Source organism: Lutjanus erythropterus, chromosome 21 (assembly GCF_056507025.1).
Source record: "Lutjanus erythropterus isolate fLutEry1 chromosome 21, fLutEry1.hap2, whole genome shotgun sequence".
In the NCBI taxonomy this organism is placed as follows: domain Eukaryota; kingdom Metazoa; phylum Chordata; class Actinopteri; order Lutjaniformes; family Lutjanidae; genus Lutjanus; species Lutjanus erythropterus.
The window spans coordinates 31,430,954-31,452,431 of NC_139337.1; the positions used below are offsets into that span (position 1 = coordinate 31,430,954).

A 21,478-nucleotide genomic window follows, 5' to 3' on the forward strand; every position below is an offset into this window, starting at 1 on the left:
CAGGTTAATGTCTGTGTTTACACACCAGTCTTTTTCTGACTTTTTCTACATTCAACCTTATTTTCATTTTCTTTTCTAAAACACTGACAAACCGGGCTGCTGTCTGCATTAGCTGCAGCACCGACTAGTGGCGGGTAGCTGCATAACATCTTAGAGGCAACAGTTAACTGACATTGTACAGGAATAAAATATTGATAAGTAATTTAACCGACTACTATTTCCGATGCCCATTAGTGACGGTGGTCATGATGTCGTTGACTAATCACACACATTCTTACAGTACAGCACAGTGACTGTGTATAAAACTCTATTTATTACTGGGAATACTCACTTCTGTCAGAGGTACTCCTGCAGCCATCACACCTCATCTCATGTCAGTAAGTTGTTTTCACATTTTGTTCAACATTTTAAATAAAAGTGTAGAAAGAAATCTTTGAAAACTTCTCCTTTCAGCTCTGATCAATAAAATGAAAAAGGGCCCTGCTTTTATCACCAACCACTTGACTGAAAATGATTATAATAAAACTAAATTTATTTAGATTCTTATTTTTCATTTCACTTTTCATTTTCCTGCCACCAGGCCACTCTAAAATGTGCAGAAAAAAAACAGACTTTATACAAGTTCACAGTAAATGTGCAGTAAATATACAGTTATGTTGTCATAAACAGTATAAATCTGCAGAATCACTTTGGGTTTAGCTTATCAGAATGAATCAACAAAAGACAGTAAACTAGTCTCATGTCCAGGAGCAGGATGAAGGTGGAGGAGGTGTTTCAGTGAGGAGCAGAAGGAGTGGAGGAGTCTCAGTGTGTCTGCAGAGACGGCGAAGAAGGACAGAGCAGCAGCAGAGCAGTCCACACACACTGATGATACTCTGTCACATGATCCAGAGGATCACACAGGGATGATGGTGTTCAGACTGCAGCACTGACAGTCACCTCCACCTGTTGTGATTCCTCTGTCAGTCAGTGCTGGATGAAGCTCTCCTCTCCACTCCACCTCCCAGTAACACGACCCAGTCAGAGTCTGTCCACACACAAGCTGCTGCTGCTGCTGCTGCTGCTGCTGCTGCTGCTGCTGCTGCTGCTGCTTCAGCCTCTCTGGATCATCAGGACACAGCTGATCCTCTCAACATCACCTCCTTCATCATCACTTTGGGGAAGATTATCTCCTCAGTCTAATGAGAGAAGACAAAAGACAACAGAAGTCATAAATCAGTGTGTTGGTGGAGCAGCACAGCTTGATGTGTAAATCGTTCATTTTGTGATAAAATCACCAGGAAGATGTGTTGACAGATGCATTGGGAACAAATCACAACTCACCATCTGGTGGGTGTGGCTACCTTTTTCCAAAATGGCCACCAGCAGGTGGTCAAACCTTTCCATTGGAGTCACACGTAATAAAGGACATAATGTAGATCCTAATGTCCCGAAGAACCAAACTCACGATTCTATGGGTTTTTGCAAAATAATTGGCTATGTCTTTAGATTTTTTTTTAAGTACTGAGGCATAGCCACATTTGGCACATATATATCTTAGTATATTTAGAAGAAATCTGGATGTTGGGTCATTGCAGATTGGTATTTTGATGACATCCGTGCTTCTGGTTGGACTGAATTTAAAAACAGTTCCAATGTCAACCAGTAGATGGTGGAAGTTGATAGGCCACATGGCTTCTGTATCCTGGGAGATACAGTCATTTGACAGGCAGTGGGATGAAGGTGGTGAACTTGATATCGTGAAAAACGATGAAGGGGGGATGGGTCACATACTCACATTATGTGACTTTATAACAATATATTAAAAAAAGGCTCATAATTTGTATCGTAGTCCAAAATGGCAACACATGTGGACGAAGACACTGACCATAAGCCTTTTCTTTTCATGTTTTTGATTTTGTTTTCAGAAAATAGTTTTTTAAGGGTGATTTTATATGTTCACATTTAAAAATAATTAATTAGACTTTCATTACTTTGATGATCAGGCATTGAACGTCCTATCCTAGCGGATACTTTGTACAGATAAGGGTGACAACAGGGATAATCATTCAGAGACATACTTATGTTTTGAGGTCTGTAATCTACAGAAAATCAATACATACAAAGATGTGAAATATTGACTACTCTTTATTTTGCTCTGAAATGTGTACCGGAGTGAACTTTATAGTTATGCCACTGGAGAAGATTTTGTTAACAAAGAGTAACCACCGTAAATATGGTAGCATAACAACAACAACAAGAAGTTTTTTTATTATTGTAAATGTTAATAGCTAGGTTTTTATTCAAAGAAAACATTAGCTTCCAGCATTCTGAATATATCGTATTAACTATTGTTCAGTTTTCAGAAATTGTGTGATAAGAAAATAGTGATGAATTAATTTTTCTGAATGTTTATATGTGCTTGCCCTTTTTGAGTGGGCTGAGTTGCGAGTGGCTCTAACTCTTGTATGTGACAGTGGCAATGATGACCGCACCTCACATTTGGAATAACACAATAAATCCAGTCCAGAGTTTGTCTCTGCCCTTCTCAAGTTAACTATGCTCATGCCTCCTCTATAACAACTGCCATTTTACTGAGGAACATGTCCCCCTTCAAATCACACACTGAGTACTATACTTCTGAAACCAGCATGGACAAACTCCAACCATGTACTGACCTCAGAGTCTCCAGTCTGCAGCGTGGACTCTCCAGAAATTCAGACAGCAGCTTCTCTCCTGAATCCTGCAGCTTGTTGCTGCTAACGTCCAGCTCTCTCAGATGGGAGGGGTGGGATGTCAGAACTGAGACCAGAGCAGCACAGCTGATCTCTGACAAACCACAGACACTCAATCTGAATAAAGAAAAAAAGATGTAGATAAAATATAGTTATACTTTAACCTTATAGAGCTGCATTTGGAAAGTTAACTTTATTAGTTTCAAGCGAATGTTAGTTATGAGGATATTTTTGTGCACAAGTGTGGCCATTTCCTGAAAATGATAAACATTCATTTACTCCAACTAACAGTGGACATTTTCTACAGTTTCTTTAATTCAGCATAGGAAACATGGAAATATGAACAAAAGAACATTCACAACTGATGTAAGTTATGAATAAACATAAATTAAGATCTACAATAGTAACAGAGAATCTGTGAACTGACCTCAGAGTCTTGAGTCTGCAGTGTGGACTTTCCAGAAAACCACACAGATGCTTCACTCCTGAATCTTGTAGCTTGTTGTTCGTCAGCTCCAGCTCTCTCAGGTGGGACGGGTTGGATGTCAGAGCTGAGGCCAGAGAAGCACAGCTGATCTCTGTCAAACTGCAGAAACTCATCCTGTGTAAAGAACAAATGATGTAGCTTTAAAAGACAGTGCTGTGCTTGAAATCATTCAGTGTTTCACAATCTGTTCAGAGCTGGAGAAGGTTTAGAACAGGGATTTACTAACTTTTTTGTGTCAAGGACGTCCACAATAGATGCACAATAGACCACAGACCCTGAGTTTGAGAGGATTTTCTCTTAAGTATTGTTCCCTTGTTCCAAAATATGTGAGTTAAAAATTCCTTAAGTTGATTATTCCTCTTTTTGCTGGGGACACCCTCCAACCCACTCAAGGACCTCTGTCGGTTGTATTGTATTGTATTGTAAGTATTGAAACCTCTCCAATCAAACAATACCTGCATTCATTCCTTTTGGTACCCAGATCTGACCATTTGTATGGTTTTGCTAGCAGCCAATCATCGCAACGATTCTTCATAAAGAGGAACCTTCGAAAAAAATGTATCGAATAAAGTACTTCATTGGCATTAGTATCACTTTAAGCAGCTCTACTGTGAGATCCTCCTCTAAAGCTGATGGTCTTAGAGTGTGCAAGGGTCCACTAGGGTCAGTGAGACATATATTTCTTTATCAGAGAGTGTACACATTGGCCCTGTTCAGACAGCCACATACCCCCAGTTTGTTCTGACTGTTCTCACAGTCTATTAACCGCAGTCTTCTCCATTCGGCCACTATAGACATGGATCTACAGCACATGTGGGGAACACATCCTACAAGTGGACTCCAGAGCATAGTTTAAACAGAACTAATGGTGTGCATGGTATTTGTGGCTGTATGTGTATGCATCAGCCATCGGTATCATGAGCCCAGCCACTCATGGAGGGAACTAAGTTTGGCCATTGGTATGCAAGATCTTGCCTCTGAGGAGCTGAAATAGAGCCTTACATCTGCAATTTAGTGTCATTCCAACTTTCACTTCATCTTAATCTCAGCACAAAAGTAAATAATGGTCTCTGACCTCAAGGTCTGCAGTCCACAGAGTGGATTCTTCAGAAAATCACACAACTGCTCCACTCCCGAATCCTGCAGGTTGTTGAAGCCCAACTGCAGATATCGCAGATGGGAGGGGTTGGATTTCAGGGCTGAGGCCAGAAAACCACAGCTGATCTCTGACAAACCGCAGTCCCACAATCTAAATGAAGAAAGAATGAAGTAGATGAAAATGCATCATTTATCCACTCCAATATGTTCAGCGTGTTCTGTGCCTGCAGTGTTCCTGCAGTTTCCTAGTCTTCAGGGATTTCATCTATTTGGATTGCAGTACTCACTCATGCACAGTTGCTATACATTGCTCCTTTCAGAAGGAGTATAAAAAAGGGATTTTATGTCTGCAGACTAACACAAGAAACATGAAATTGATGACTGAAATATGAACAAAAGCCAGTCAGCAGCTTTAGGGATGTAGTTTATGAACTTGGGTTCAATTGCTAACTAAACATGTCAGATCTACAGCAGAACAGAGAATCAGTGAACTCACCTCAAAGTCTCCAGTCTGCATTGTGGACTCTCCAGAAAACCACACAACACCTTCACTCCCGAATCATACAGCTTGACATTTCTGTTCAGCTGCAGCTGTCTCAGATGGGAGGGGTTAGCCTTCAGAGCTGAGACCAGAGAAACACAGCCAGTCTCTGTCAGACTGCAGCCACTCAATCTGAATAAAGAATAAAAAATAAAATAAAATCCGAGTATAATACATTGCAGGGTGTTCTTAAAATTCATAAAATGACTTTGCTGTTGTGTTTTTGTGAATCGTCATGTCATTCTTCTACAGATATAATCCAAATGTCACCACAACATTTATACATCTATTCATATTTATTCATTCAAGTATTATTTAAGAGGGTATTTAGTGATTATTTACAAAAGACATAAACATAAATTTACAATCAACAGTGACCATATTTTTTCATAGTTTCTTTAAGAAACAGGAGTCTTTTGTGACTGCAGACTAAATTTAGTAGAGTAAAAAGATGGTAGTTATGTTTTTACACAAATGAGGTTCAATTGTTAAATAACCATGTAAGATCTACGATACTAACATAGATACGGTGAACAAACCTCAGAGTTTCCAGTCTACAGTTCGGACCCTTCAGATAATCACACAGCAGCGCTGCCCCTGAATCCTGCAGGTTATTGTTTCCTCTCAGCTGCAGCTCTCTCAGATGGGAGGGGTTGGACTTCAGAGCTGAGGCCAGTGAGGCACAACTGATCTCTGACAAACTGCAATCACTCAGTCTGAATAAAGAATAAATTATGTAGCTTTAGAAGACAATGTGCCTGCTTGAAATGATCATGTGTACATGGAAACCTAGGGACGGGGGAAAAGGGGATCTTTGAAGTCATTACAACAACAAACATTTGCAAAGTATTGATTCACTTATCTTTACATGATGAATTAGAATCTTGAAATAATGAGTCAGTATCTCAAAATAATGAGAAGCCTTAAGGAAAAATCAGTGTCTGACCTTAGATTCTCCAATTTACAGTGTGGACTCTCCAGAAAATCACACAGAAGCTTTGCTCCTGCATCTTGCAGGTTGTTGAAGCCCAGTTCCAGCTCTCTCAGATGAGAGGGGTTGGACTTCAGAGCTGAGGCCAGAGAAGAACAGCTGATCTCTGACACACCGCAGTCATTCAGTCTGAATAAAGAATAAAATATGTAAATAAAAATCTATTTATAATCCAGCCACTGAACTGAGTCAACTCAACTTTGTTGTGTCCTGATCCACAAGCTGTTATTGTTGATCATAATAATATCGACATGCTTGTACTTTAATAACTAACAGTGGATGTTTTCTAGTTTCTGTCTTGTATGACTGCAGATTAAATTCAATACAAGAAACATGAAAATATGAACAAAAAGACATTTGCAATAAAGTGTACTCAAAAGTTAACTAAACATAAGATATACAGTAGCTACAGAGTCACCGAACTGACCTCAGAGTCTTCAGTCTGCATTGCGGACTCTCCAGAAAATCACACAGCAGCTTCAGTCCTGAATCCTGTAGCCTGTTGTCACTCAGGTCCAGGTCTCTCAGATGGGAGGGTTTGGACTTCAGAGCCGAGGCCAGAGAAGCACAGCTGGTCTCCGACAAACTGCAGCTACTCATTCTGAATAAAAATAAATGATGGAAATAAAAGACTAAGCAAGTTATACAGTCTCATTTGATATGGCGGCTTAGTGTAGCACACATGACACCCAGTCTGAATATCACAGGTTCCTTTGAACACTTATTAGAGCCTTTTTAATTCTAGACTGGAACAAGATCATTTTAAGTCATTTTTGTTCAGTAAAATGATCTTACTGAAGGAAAAAATTCTTCAATTCAATTCTTCTCAAATTCAGTTGAAGCTTAAATAAAATACTTACTGTTGAGAAGTTAAGGGGCATAAATTGACTGAGGCTTGCTCATGTAGTCTGGTGGTCTGGCCTGACTGGTGCTGTGATGATTCATGATTCTGTTTTAACGTGAGATGCACTGTACAATGTTGAGTGAAAACTGACTGACCTCAGATTCTCCAGTTTACAGTTTGGACTCTCCAGTCCAGCAGACACCACCGCTCCTGAATCCTGCAGCCTGTTGTAACTCAGGTCCAGATCTCTCAGATGGGAGGGGCTGGACTTCAGAGCTGAGGCCACGACTTCACAGTGAGTCTCTGAGAGTCCACAGGCACAAAGTCTGTCATGACACATATATTACAAAATACGTTATTATGAAAGAGGACACTTTATACTTACTGCATGAATTTGGCGAAGAAGAATGTTCATTTTCTATTGTTTATCTATACTGATTTATAATGTCAAGTGCTGGACTTACAGAGCCTTTCTACAGTTCCTCACAACTGGAATCAATCTCCGTCGTCCCTCCACTGATGTGTTGTACTTCTGCAAGTCCAACACATCCAGAACCTCCTCTGACATCTGCAGCATGTAGGACAGAGCTGAGCAGTGGATCTCAGAGAGTTTCTTCTTTGATCTGTTCTCTGACTTCAGGAACTCTTGGATCTCCTGATTTATTGAGCGGTCGTTCATCTCCATCAGACAGTGGAAGATGTTGATGCTTCTGTCAGGAGAGATATGATCACTGTTCATCTCCTTCAGGTTGTTGATGGCTCTCTGGATGGTTTCTGGACTGTTGTCTGTCTGACCCAACAAGCCTTGTAAGAGTCTCTGGTTGGTCTCCAGAGAGAGGCCATGAAGGAAGCGGACAAACAGGTCCAGGTGACCATTCTTACTTTCAAGGGATTTCTCCATGGCTCTCCTCAAGAAGAAATCCCCCAAGAAATCCTCCAGTGCCTGTGTGTTCCTGTTGGTGTAACAGTGGAACATGTAGACTGCAGCCAGAAACTCCTGAACGCTCAGATGAACAAAGCAGTAGACTGTTTTCTGGAAGATCACACTCTCTCTTTTGAAGATCTCTGTACAAACTCCTGAGTACACCAAGGCCTCTGTGACATCCAGACCACATCGCTCCAGGTCTTCTTGGTAGAACATGATGTTTCCTTCCTCCAGATGTTCAAACGCCAGCCTCCCCAGCTTCAGAAGAACTTCCCTGTCAGCCTCCATCAGCTCCTGTGGACTCGTCTCATGTCCCTCATGGTACTTGTTCTTCTTCCTCTTTGTCTGAACCAGCAGGAAGTGTGAGTACAGGTCAGTCAGGGTCTTGGGCAGCTCTCCTCTCTGCTCTGTAGTCAACATGTGTTTTAGAACTACTGCAGTGATGTAACAGAAGACTGGGATTTGACACATGATGTGGAGGCTCCTGGATGTCTTGATGTGTGAGATGATTCTGCTGGACAGATCTTCATCACTGAACCTCCTCCTGAAGTACTCCTCCTTCTGGGCGTCAGTGAAGCCTCGTACTTCTGTTACCCTGTCAACACATGAAGGAGGGATCTGATTGGCTGCTGCAGGTCTGGAAGTTATCCAGATGAGAGCTGAGGGAAGCAGATTCCCCTTGATGAGGTTTGTCAGCAGCACGTTGACTGATGACTTCTGTGTGACATCAGACACAACCTGACTGTTGTTGAAATCCAGTGAAAGTCTGCTTTCATCCAGGCCGTCAAAGATGAACACAAGTTTACAGACAGCCAGCTTCTCTGCTGTGACCTTCTGTAATGTTGGATGGAAAACATGGAGCAGACTGAGAAGACTGTACTGCTCATCTTTGATCAAGTTCAGCTCCCTGAACGAAAGCAGAATCAGCAGACTGACATCTTGGTTTTCCAAACCCTCTGCCCAGTCCAGAGTGAACTTCTGCACTGAGAAGGTTTTTCCAACTCCAGCGACGCCGTTGGTCAGAACGACTCTGATGTGTCTCTGTTGGTCAGGTAAGACTTTAAAGATGTCCTGGCATCTGATTGGAGTCTCATGGAGGGTCTCCATCTTGGATGTCGTCTCCAGCTGTCTCACCTCATGTTGGGTATTAACCTCTTCACTCTGTCCTTCAATGATGTAGAGCTCAGTGTAGATCCTGTTGAGGAGGGTTCCACTTCCTGTTTCATCAGTTCCTTCAGTCACATGTTCACATCTCCTCCTCAGACTGATCTTATGTTCATTTAAAACCTCCTGAAGACTACCCTTTACTAAAAAGGGGGAAATGTGACAAAACAAACAATTTAACTCAATTATCTTCATAACCAGTATGATCAATATAAGAATATATGAAGTAGCAAAATTTTATAAAGTTGTACGAGTATTCATTGTGTCTTGAAGTCTAAAATAATGTCAAAGTTATTTTTACATTTATCATGTCACATGTCAAGCAGGGTAACCAGAAAAGGCAAGAGAACGGATTCACAACACATGTAAATGTAGGACTCTGCAGTTCATAAGATTTATTGCACCAAACTAAAAACAAAGTCAAAAACCTAAGGAGAGAAGGTAGGCACTTGGTCAAAGTTTCCAAAGGTAAACAAATCCAAAGCAATGGGCAAAATCAAGTCTATAAAATTCCACCAGTAAATCCCCCCCCCCCAAAAAAGCAAAAACTTAGGAAAACTTGGCCATGATACTGGCTGGTTCTGTGCCAGCAGCCTGTCAACTGGCTGGAAGCTAGCAGGCTGGTGGCTGGCTGACTTAGAAGCTGGAGCTAGCAGGAAGTGAGCAGCCTGGTGGCTAACCAACTCAGGAGCTGTAGCTGCCGGGAGTCAGGAGCCAGTATCTAGCCGATTAAGGAGCTGGGAGGAGGCTAACAGACTGGTGGCTTTCCAACTCAGAACAGGAAGGTTGCAGACCCTTAAACCCTATAGCATAAATGACGAGAGTGCAGGCTGAGCTGAAGGCTGGTACACACAACTAAAATACACAGGAAGACTAATCAGCAGCAGGTGAGAACAATCCATAATCCAGAAAGGAGTGAAAAAGACAAAGACAGGAAGTAAAGTGACAGATACAAGAGAGAAGGAAGGAACTTCAAAATAAAACAGGAAACAACTAAACTAAAACCCCAGACCATGACAGTAAAGGCTGTAGGACTACTAGTCAACTGAAACACGAATGATAGATTACAAGATCATTAGTGTGAATGCTGCGGAATCAGCATTCACACTAATGATCTTAAATGGCCTTAAATTTGCTGTGTTTTCATACATGATGACACCAGATGTAGATTCTTACTTTGTTCAGTGCTGGTCTGACCGTCTTTCTGAAGTCCACGTCTTGTTCTGGATCTCTTTCCACACTGGGGACAAGGGAAGTCTCCTGATGAACCAGGCTGGTCCCCGTATGAGGTGATGCACTGTCTGCAGAACCAGTGTCCACAGCTGGTAGAGACTGGATCCCTCAGGACGTCCTGACACAAAATACAGCTGGACGGCTGCTCCTCCACAGACTGACTCATGTTTGTCTCTCTGTGAAGACATTTCTTTATCACTGTTTGTTGTTTGTTGTTAAAAAAAAATGTGGACGACACTGTTTGGTATTAATACAGACTCAACACCGCCTGCTGCTATGTCACACTATGTCTTGATTATGTCCTTGGGCTGTTTATCTTATGTTAGTTAGGTTTGAATTAAGTGTCTATGTAATTGTGGTAGACCCAGACTCTGCCCAATCAGCTGACTGATTTGGTTTAAAGTAAATATGCTGTTGGAGTTCAGGCATCTTAGCTGAAGGCTGTGAAAATGATAAGAGAAACCAGATGTTTTCATAGCAACAAAATCTTTTCTCGGAAATGTGTTCTGTACATTTGTTTAGGGTTGTGTCACTGTATGAACATGCCCACATTGTTTAACTTTTGGAAGGTGGTCTTTTTGCATCTTGTCTTCATCCTCAATGCACCATTTTCCATCAGGTCAGTAACTTACTTTGTGTGTGAGGGTCCAGGTTCATTACTGAAGAGCAGAGGAGGGTCTCTGGACTGGTCACTCTTCATGGACAGACAGCTGGACACTGGAGACTCTGTTCTCTGTCTGTTGGACCGAACTCTGCAAACACCAAGATGGTTTTATTCATATCATGTGAATCCTTGAATTCTGATTTGGACGTTTCAAAAGTTTGTAGCCTTCCTCATGGATTAGATCAGAGGTTTTCCAGGTGACTGAAAGCTGTCACAGATATGAAAAGGAACATGGGACGAATGGTTTCTCCTCGTCTGTCACAAATTCTAGTTAGCAATTACATCTTTGTAGAAATTTAAATATACAAGCAAAATCAACAGAAAACATGGTATTGTCAGAGTTAAGTGAAGATGAGTCATGCAAATAGTAATAGTAATATGAGTTGTCTTACTGTGTGTGTGAGCGTCCAGGTTCATTACTGAAGAATGGAGGAGTATCTCTGGACCAGTCACTCTTCAAAGACAGACAGCTGGACACTGGAGACTCTGCTCTCCGTCTGTTGGACTGAACTCTGCAAACACCAAGATGGTTTTATTCTTATCACATGAATCCCTGATGAATTCTAATCAGGAGGTTTGCAAGTTTGTGGCCGTCCTCTTAGATTAGATTACAGGAAAAGGAAGATGGGATGAATGGTTTCTCTTTGTCTGCGTCACAAATTTTAGACAGAAAATACATTTGAGTAGATTTTTTTAAGTGGCTATATTATGCTTTTGTGTTAGGCTTAGCATGTAAATATGGTCAGTTTAACATACAAATCAAGAGAAAACATGACATCAGCAGAGGTAACTGAAAAAGAGTCATACAAATGAGTTAGTGTGAGTGGTCTTACTTTGTGTGTGAGCGTCCAGGTTCATTACTGAAGAGCAGAGGATCTTCTTTGGACTGGTCACTCTTCAAAGACAGACAGCTGGACACTGGAGACTCTGTTCTCCGTCTGTTAGACTGAACTCTGCAAACACCAAGATGGACTTATTCATTTCACATGAATCCTTGATGAATTCTTGGATGACAAAATCATTTAGTAAGTTCTAACTTTTCTAGATGCCTGACAACTGTAACTTTTTTAGTAGGCAGAGGTATCTGAAAATGAGTCATAAATGAATTCTCTTACTTTGTGTTTGAGTGTCCAGGTTCATTACTGAAGAGCAGAGGATCTTCTTTGGACTGGTGACTCTTCATGGACAGACAGCTGGACACCGGAGACTTTGCTCTGTCCTCCTCGTCGTCCACACATTCATGCATCTTCTGGGCTTCAGCCAGTCTGAGAGGAAAAACAGTAACACTGACTGTGAGCTCGCCAGAAACAGGAAAGAAGACTGTTCAAGAGAAAAGGAAGTAACTCACACACACACACACACACACACACACACACACATCGGATGAAATGCCTTTCTCTGTGTGAGGGAAACACTCCACCCCATGTATGGGCACCAAGATGAACGATAAGCTGTGAAAACGCGTCAGGCTACGCCCGCTCTTCCTCCTTCTCTGTCCCACATCCTTTATTTCCCTTCCAGTGTCCCTCAGCCTCTGCTGTCGTGTAAAGGCATCACTGTGAGTAACAGGGTGACACAAGGGGGATTTTCACTTCTTTTCCATCCCACTGCCACAAAAATACTCCTATCCTGTCCCAACACCATGACAGAGTTAAAAAAAATAAATCACCCCGTCCCCGTCAGTCCACAGTCCACGACACTATGGACCTATTGTTATTATTCCCACTCCCGCCTGCTCTGGTTGACATTTTTCCTGTCCCGTCCCAGTCCCAGGAGGAATAGTGAAACTTCAATGTCAGCCTGTAGTGTGAACGGAGTGTGTGCACAGTGTGTCTGTGTGTTTCTGGTGCTTCTGTGATGTGGAGCAGAGGCTCAGGTGAGATTACAGACTGTCTTCCTGTGTGTGTTTGTTGTGCACTCCTGATCCGGTCTGGCATACCAAGAGCCTGGCGTAGGTTGGCACACGGTGGTCCAGATCCCATGGTGTTTGGAAGAATCTCATTAGGCTTAAAGTGTTCTTTACAGCTCCGAAAGATACTGAGACTTTCAATAAACCTCTTTTTTCCCATGAGTGAGGAATGCAGACGTCACGCTAAAACATTCTTTGCTCAGGGTTGGAGTGGGCCATGAAATCAAGACACGCTTCCACGGACAGTCGCTCAGTTTCTCCAGGGACAGAAAGGTCTTTTTCCAGGATCTCAGTGACAGTTTTTCTTTACAGAATGTCTAAGGACCCAGTATAAATAATAACCCTCATGGTACTTCAGTGTGCAGCCACACATTTTTCTGGTACTAATACCCTGTAAGTTATTTACCAGCTTTAGGAAAGGAGAACTATTTTTGAACTAATACAAGCTTATTTTGATGTAAATAACGTAAATATTCTTAATCAACTATTAAATTCATTGTCAACTATTTTGATAATCAATAAATATCAAGCAAAAATATCGTATGAAAAATGAAAAATCCTAATTTGGTATTGTGACAACATGACAACATGATTCAGTATCTGAACAAACTGAGTCAAAATGTTGAATCACGGCAACAAAAATAAAGATTTGGTGACAGTGAAGTTCAGCTTTCAGTCTTGTTGGTATAAAACGTCATCACTGCATCATTTCATAACATTGGGCAATTGTGTGAAATTTAGTCATAATTAGATTATGAAGTTTGGATTTATGGTCACAGTTTCCCACCAAAACATAATCAGTCATATTCTGTCATGTGGTTTCTGAGATACAGTCTTCACAAGACGGGGACAGAAGGACAAACTGAAACATGTCTGTGAGCACAGCTGTAAGTAGCTCAAAATAAAACAGCATGAGTCGACTAACTGTCAGTCGAAGAGCCATCTGTGATTTGGTAATCTCTGTCAGAAATGTACTGGTGACAATATCATTATAAATATTACATGAAAAGTTACTAGTCAGTTTGATTAAAACAGAAAAAGGTTCAGTCGTGTACAGAGCTATGGTTCAAGAGGATGATGAGTTCAAAATTATGTTTAAAATATTATTTTCAAATATTTACATAACCATAATGAAATGATGTGTCTATAAACTAGAAAAATGGTGCAAGGAATAATACATAAACCTGTGTGAAAGAAGAAATGATCCTACATTTCAAAATGCAAAAACAAAAAACTTTTTCTACATCATAAAGTTTTATAATTCAGTTAAGGACCAGGAACAAACCACTCTCAGCTGTTTCTCAATGTTTCACTCATCTCTTCAATCAAACATTCTGTTTCAGTACAGCTTTTGAAGAGCTATTGTCACAAAAGCAGTTGCTTTCTACTAGACTTAAGGTTTTGGACATTAGAATTTTATTTCTGACATGCTGTAAAGAAAATGTAATCATTTTAGAAACGTGTTAAATAAGTGCATATCCTATGAAAACATCATGAACTGTGTTAAAGGTCCACAACAGATGGATTCTGTGCTAACTGTCTTTAGAGTTTTGATGTTAGCTACTGTAAGAACTGTAGGTAAAATCAAGTTCACTATGATTTCTTGAGGAATGTGAAGGAATTTTACTCCCTTAGCTAAAGGTAATACGATCAGGGTAAGTTAGGGGTCAGTTACAAATCCCAAAAGCATATTTCAACTGTCGGTTTCTCCTCTCTGTCTGATAACAGCTGATAACAGCGTCTGTCTCCCAGCAGAAGTCAAGGACAGAGGAGACAGTTATTCTAGATTAGACCAAACAGTCTGATACAAAACTTGCAGCAGAAAGGCTGCATGTGCAGACTTACAAATGTGACTTAGGTTAACACAGGAAATTCATAGTTTCCCATACAATGTTATGTGTTCCTCCACATGATAACATCTGCAGAACACAGAGAACCACTTGTGTTGCTGCTCTGTTCTCCTCGATCAAGCTTCAATAAATACTTCTGCATAACACTTCTGAACCTTCTATCACATGTCAACCAGCTCCAAAGATTTTCTTCACAAGGACTTCATTCTAACTCATTTCTTCAGCAGTGAATCAACAGTTTGAACACTCACCCTGCCTCAGCTGTCAGATCTCCTCCCTCTGCTCTGCTCTGCAGCTCAAAATGGAGTCTGAACTCAGACTGAACTTCAGCTGCAGGAACCCCTTCTTCTCCTGAACCCAGAGCACATGTCAGTGTTGCTCCTCCCCTCTACATGTGTGCATGTGTGAGTGTTTCATAACCAGTGAAACACTCATTCTAGTATGTTTGATGCCATTTAAATGATAGAAATAATATGTCTTTTGTTTGAGTTACAATTAAAATGCAGTATAAAAAGCTGGAAATAAATGCTAAATTTAAGATGCAGCTCAGTTGGTAACAGGTGACAGGATCATGATTGGGTATTAAAGGGGCGTCCTGGAAAGACTCAGTGGTTCACCATCATGGACGGGGTGAGATTCACCACTTTGTGAAAAACTACAAACAGTCCAACAGTTTAAGAACAACATCCTCAGTTCACAAACACTGACTGAGCATCAGTAAAAGAAAAGCTGATGTATCACAGAGGGAAACATGATCCTGTCATGACTTGTTTTGAGTGTGTTGCAGACATCAAATTCAGAATGACCGTATTTACAAAAATCACTGATTGATGAGGCACCACCTTAAAATATAGTCTTCTTACTAATTTTTAATTAGTACACATTATGTCAAAAAAAGATGAAGAAATGATCACATTCTGACCACAGTGATGCTTCAGCTGCTTCAAGTTTCTTGACTTTTCTCTTTTCATCTGTTACTTTGAAGAGGCCCCGCCCATTATGTTGCACAAACCGTCTCTGAATACTTCTTATTCGAATCAATTCACCTTTTGAGACATTGGTCGTGACCTTTTGTTGGTTTCAGAAATGTTTCTGAGACGACTGCAGTGTTTTCAAGAGGAAATACTGGAGCCGCTGAGGTTTGCTCTCCACGCTGTGGTTTGTGCGTCTGACTGGAGCTGCGCATCGTCTCGTTTCCTGAAGCAGTAAAACTTTAAGTTGAAATCTTTGCTGCCAACAACACAGTTCATCAATAAAATCAGATTAACCTTTGTTGTTTTTGCAGCTTATACATAGTTGTGGTTTTTCTTTGATTTGTTCTGTCATGTAAATTTTAGTTTCCTCCTCACAGTTAAACATTTACCAAAGATGTTTAAATATAAACCAATGAATTTGTCTTACTATTTGTAATTGGCATATTTGGAAGTCGCCAGTTTGGCTGAATGAAGAAACAGGAGTGAACGACAGAACAAAGTGCTCAATTTGTGAAATAATAGTTAAATTATAAATACAAAGCTGCTGTCTGTATTTTCATCTAATATATTTTTAATATAAATTACACAAAAGGTAAAGAAAATGTGATCATTTCTATCTATTTCAGCCACAGGTGTCAAACTGACCCCACAGAAATCACTGCTGTTACTTTTTGTACCTCGGTTGATTATAACTATCATCGTCTCTGTTGATAAAACTTCACAAGTAGTCTGGACTTCCAGTTTCCTGATTAAAATACAATTTTTTTCATTAATTAGACTCAATTAAAAAAAAAAAGTAGGTGAGACCAGAGATTAAAGCCAGATAAACATTTAATACTAAACACAAAAATATCTCAGCTTCCTCTCAAGCAATTAATGTGCAACTTGTTGTGTTTTCTGTCCAAATGACACTTTTTTTCCACCCTCCTCCTTGATAAATGGACATTTACCAGCACGTCCTTCCTGCTACCAAAGGTCAGAAGTCAAAGTCTTAATGAGGTCCACCGTGAGGACTGGAAACAGCCTCAGTCTCATTAAAATGTAGGACAGACTCCCAGACATCGTGGGTTTTGTTTCATCAGTTCCACATGATGGAGGAGTCCTCGTCATGGTGGGAAAACACCTGAAACAGGTTCACAGCCCGTCGTTCATCGCTCCAAACTCAGAGAGAAGGTCTGCAGAGCGTCTACGCCACAGCGGGGATGAAATACTGCAGCGACACGTCTTCATGCAACAGAATCAGGTGGACGACCCTCTCATGGACGATATCTGAGGGGACAAGAGATTTAACCAGTGAATCATCAAATCCTTTATTGAAGCAAAAGTAAAAGGTTACAGGTGCAGCTGACTCAGCAGTGAGGAGCGGCGGGTTGACTTACTGCACATGGCCTTGCTGGGGTTGACCTGCTGTCCCATGAGGAACTGCTGCAGCTTCCTGATGTCCACCCGGGCCTGGGCCATGGCGTCAGGGTCCCTGCTCTGAGACGGACCGCCATCCTGAGAGGCGTCGTCACCTGGAGGGACAGGAAGCAGAGAGGAGCGGCAGGAGATGAGCGGAGGAGGAAGAGGAATTGTAACTCGATTGTATGAGGTTCTGTCAGCCAATCAGCAAGTAGAAGACACCCAAGAGGACCAGTAATATAGTTTTTACCCCACGGAGGGTTTCCCAGGTCTTTGAAGTGAGTGGTGACAGAAACCAGATCTGTCTCGATCTTCAGGTTCATCTCTCCGTTCAGGTTGGCTTCCAGAACCTGATACACACACACACACACACACACACACACACACACACACACACACACACACACACACACACACACACACACACACACACACACACACACACACACACAACTTTAAAGAACATCTAACAAACTGAAAGTCCAGTCCAGCCAGAGGTAAACTGAAAGTAAAATCAATCACGGATTTGAAGAATCATGACATCACTGATAAAAAACACAAAGTGAAACAAAGTGACTTTACTAACATCCATTCTCTTCTTCTGTGACTTCACTTTTTTGATTTTAGCTAAAAGGCCTCTAAACTTGATATTAAAGATGATGTTCATACTCGTCTTTATTTTAAATTTAGATGTTTGGGTTTGCTGTTGCATTTTATTATTTTCAACATTTTAGATTTAATATTAATATTCACTTATCTTAAGATTCTATAGATTCTATATTCTGTTCATTAAATACAGTTTGTTTTCACCTCAGTCTGTTCTCTACAGACCTGCAGATCTACTGGTTTAGAGGAGGGGGGACTGTAGTGGGAGCTCTGGGCCGTCAGGTCAGGTAGGACGGCCCCCTCAGCTGGATTTTGTTTCAGACCCTGAGAAGTTAAAGTTTAAAGGAGTGCGATCGTACCAGGAAGTTGGACAGGTTCTTCATTCTGTCCACAACGTTCTTCATTGTCTTCAGAGGAGGCAGGTAGATGCTGACCTGCAGCGACACACAGGGAAACTTGTTACCAAAAACATCACCCAACTTCATTTTACTTTAAAGTGTAAAACTGGACCATGCGGTCTTTGTTTGGACGTGTTCTTCACTCACATCGAAGTCTGGCATGCTTGGTTCTTTGAACTCGTGCCAGAGTCTCCGGGGGATGACGTCCACTGGGACGTCGTGAGTGACGACTCGACTGATGCTGGACAAGGTGGGCTGGACAGGACGGAGAGAGAAAGGAACAGAGGACATCACTGGGTTAGTTTTTCTCAGACTTGATAAAACATTGTGCTGCTGAAGTCAACCTTTAACTTTTTTTATTCTACCTAAAGAGCAAAAATTCCAAGTTCAGGGACGGGAATTAATAAGGTTTTATTGATAGTAGACTTTAGTGGGACAGTGCCTGTGTGTGTCTGTGAGTTTTTTACAGCCTCACCAGCTCAGCAGCGATGGTGAGACAGGGACAGTGCTTCTTGGTCAGTTTAAGTTTGACAGCTTTGGCGCTCTGGACTGTCTTCAGGGCTCTGGACAGGTTCTCTGGAGTCACCTCCAGGCAGATCTCGTTGTCCTCAGAGGACACGCCCTCCATCTGGTACTCATCGAAGAAGTTGGCCTGTAGGGATGAAGACAAACTTTCACTAAAAGCCCCCTCTTTCAAAACTTCAGAGTTTGAGACTCTGATCTACTGCAGTCTGTTGATTTTAGGTTTGGAGTTTTCTCAACATTTGTTTTTACAGTGTAAACCTCCAACAATGATAAATAAAAATGAAAATGTTAAGATGGACTGAAGAGCCGCAGGTTGCAGCCTCCTGGTATGATGGTTTTCTGACTGGAGAAGTGGCGCCACCTGCTGTTTCTTTTGATGAACCAACTTCTGATGATCACAGAGCAGAAGTGGCTGGAAACAAGCATTCGTTTATGTTTTCTTTTACAGATTTACTTGATATTAAAATTTTCAGTGCAAATGCAAATCACAAGAAAACGGTGCAGATTCTTCGTCACCATCACGGTAGACTTCACTGAAAAAATAACTAAAATACAAAAAACTATTCTGTTGATCGACTCATCATTTCAGTCAGTTTTAAGCTAAATATCCTCCATTTTCAGCTTCTGATTTTCCATTTCTTTGTCATATATGGCAGGAAATTCATCGTCTTTTAGTTGATCAGACAAAACAAATCAGCTGAAGACGTCACAGGAGGCTGAAACTGTTTCACAGTGTCTCAGATCCAAAACACAGAGACGTTATGTTTGTTTCTTAAAAATTAAAAAGCAGTTCCAGGTGTGTTAAACTCACCTCATGTCCCTGTTCATTCATCTGTCCTCTCTCTCTTCATACGTCCTAATCTGTCTCCACCTCTGTCTGCATCCTGAGACTAGGGCTGCAACTAATGATTACTTTATTTATTGATTACCCTGATGATTATTTTCACTATTGATTATAAATTAAGTAATGTATTCTATGAAATGTTAAAAAAAAAAGTGAAAAATGCTCATCAGAGCCCAAAGTGATTTCTTAAAATGTATTTTTTGTCCAACCAACAGTCCAAAACCCAAAGACTCTTTATTTTCTGTCATAAATGACAAAAAAGCAGCAAACTCACCTGTGACAGTTCACACCACATGCTCACTCCTCCGTTGGCCACTTTACCAGACAGAACGAAGAACAGGTTGTCTGGAGTCAGACGCAGGACACACATCTTGGTCAGTTTGGAGATGGTGGTGACGACTCCTGGTGAGGACAAGGACGAGGACGAGGACGAGCAAAGTTATTATTAAACCACTACCACAAACAGAACTTCAGTTTGTTTTAATTACAGCTGCACAATTAATCAAAATATTACAAAAAGTATAATAACTACAATCCAAACTGGAGAAAATGCATTCTTCTGATAAAAAAACATAAACTGTGACAGATGTGCATTAAAATAAGAAACTAGGGAGTAAAAATATTTAGTTTTAATCCAGGATGTCAGATTAATGAGATGCTTGTTTCTTATTGATAAACTGTGGAGGTAAAAATACTTCTGAGTCAAATACAGATCTGATTCTCAGTCCTCAAACTACAGACATGACATCTGCAGGGCTGTAAATAATGCTTGTTTTCAGAGTTTATTAGTCATTCTATTAAATAAACGTGAGAAAACAATGTGAATTCTCCTTCAGTTTCTAAAACTTCAGAATGACAGTCCAAAAAAACCCCCAAATTTATCTGAAAAGAAAAAGAAATACTCAAAACCTCAAATAACATTACTATTATTACCTGAAATCTCATTTGTCAAGCAATTTATTAGACAATGAACAGAAAAAAATTAAACTACTGTGATTATGACCCTGAACTTTACTCAACAAACAAATCTTTTATCAGAATTCATTCCTCATTTTGGTCCATTTCCACAAGGAAACTAAAGTGACTTCCTTGTATTTCGATCTTCGAAATTTACTTACTTTAGTGAATATTTCAGAACTTGTTATAAGCCGAACTGAAAACTGTATCTAAGACTTCTGAAAACACGCAGACATGATGGACTTCTACAGTTTGAATTACTCGTGTCGTGGTTTTATTTCTGGGACAGAAACATGTCAGTTTTGTTGCTGTAGTTTGGTGGATGCTAACATGTTAGCAGCGTCACTTTTCTCCCTGTAAACAGAAGCTAAAGAGACTCACTGGTGAAATGATTCAGACACGCGATGTCCACAATCTTCCCCCGAAACTTCATCCTTAATTCTCACACTTAATTTTACTCTGTTAAGTTTCTCTGGTTCCTCTGGTTCCTCTGGTTCCGCGTCAGGCGGGATAGTTTTGTTTGGTCCGTCCGTGTTCAAGTTCCGACAGAAACAGCAGCCAGAGTTCAGCTGTTAACAGTTCCGACAGTCAGTCCGCCATAGATCTGCTGTCATTTTATTAAATCTCTCAAATAATAACAGAATAAATGTGGAATGATAATAATAACAATTTAATTAAATTAAATGTGAGAAAGTCTGTCAGGTGCAGAAAAAAGACACCACTTTTTGGACACTCAATAATATTTAAAAACCTCCTGTTGTAACATGTTTTAAGGTTATTGTCACAATCTCACTCTCTGTAAATATAAATTTCTAATTATTAATAATAATTTAACTCAGATTTGAGTTTAATCTCTTGTGTGTTAAACTTCATCATAAGATTTTTATCAGATGTCACTGTTACAAAATTACTAAAACCTTAGAAGTCAAGTTTAAGTTGAAGAGAAAAAGCTACTTGAAGACACAGCATAAAAAACTGTTTCTATTTGAGTATATTACTTTATAACAAAAGCTGCAAATATGAAAACAGTAACAGATGGAGGTCCTGATTTTCTGCTCAGATCAGTGAAACTGTTAGTGTAGAAAAATGTCCACAATAGAGCAGGATCAAACAAATCTAGTTTGGCTGACCTTTACATTCAGGGTGTTAACAAATAAAGACTTGATTATTATTTGCTCACTTTTAATCTGCAGCCTCATTTAGCCTGAAACAAAAGAACAGCAGCTGTTTGTCTGTAAGTCTTAAAAATCTGGATCAGAGTCAGTTTAAAGATTTTTCCTTCAGCAGAGAGAGAAAGCTGATTTATGAAACACTTCAGATTCAAACATTGCTGCTTTTTACTCATTATATGTT

General features: G+C 40.4%; 3 protein-coding genes and 1 pseudogene across 4 annotated transcripts; all 4 read right to left on the reverse strand.

Annotated features, from left to right (window-relative positions):
* Positions 1-290: 290 nt before the first annotated feature.
* On the reverse strand, positions 291-10,181 carry LOC146307892 (NACHT, LRR and PYD domains-containing protein 12-like; annotated as a pseudogene). Its single transcript, XR_014768935.1, has 8 exons — positions 9,941-10,181; positions 6,831-8,907; positions 6,259-6,432; positions 3,114-3,315; positions 2,658-2,806; positions 1,324-1,378; positions 1,140-1,178; positions 291-920 (listed from the first exon to the last, which is right to left on the reverse strand). The product of XR_014768935.1 is annotated as an NACHT, LRR and PYD domains-containing protein 12-like (transcript).
* On the reverse strand, positions 4,792-5,630 carry LOC146307893 (ribonuclease inhibitor-like). The gene is given in 2 exon segments (XM_084747386.1): positions 4,792-4,972; positions 5,380-5,630. Coding segments are annotated over 2 exon segments (417 nt in total). The 5' UTR covers positions 5,616-5,630.
* Positions 10,182-10,625: 444 nt separating the features above from the next.
* On the reverse strand, positions 10,626-14,765 carry LOC146307894 (uncharacterized). The gene is made up of 4 exons (XM_084710418.1): positions 14,672-14,765; positions 11,777-11,926; positions 11,054-11,173; positions 10,626-10,749 (listed from the first exon to the last, which is right to left on the reverse strand). The coding sequence occupies exons 2-4, from the start codon at positions 11,905-11,907 to the stop codon at positions 10,626-10,628; spliced, it is 375 nt and encodes a 124-aa protein (XP_084566544.1). The 5' UTR covers positions 11,908-11,926; positions 14,672-14,765.
* A 1,188-nt stretch (positions 14,766-15,953) lies between these two features.
* On the reverse strand, positions 15,954-20,660 carry hus1 (HUS1 checkpoint clamp component). The gene is made up of 8 exons (XM_084747373.1): positions 20,507-20,660; positions 19,443-19,570; positions 18,275-18,451; positions 17,947-18,054; positions 17,761-17,835; positions 17,046-17,145; positions 16,774-16,908; positions 15,954-16,663 (listed from the first exon to the last, which is right to left on the reverse strand). The coding sequence occupies exons 1-8, from the start codon at positions 20,556-20,558 to the stop codon at positions 16,581-16,583; spliced, it is 858 nt and encodes a 285-aa protein (XP_084603499.1). The 5' UTR covers positions 20,559-20,660; the 3' UTR covers positions 15,954-16,580.
* Between the last annotated feature and the right edge of the window lie 818 nt (positions 20,661-21,478).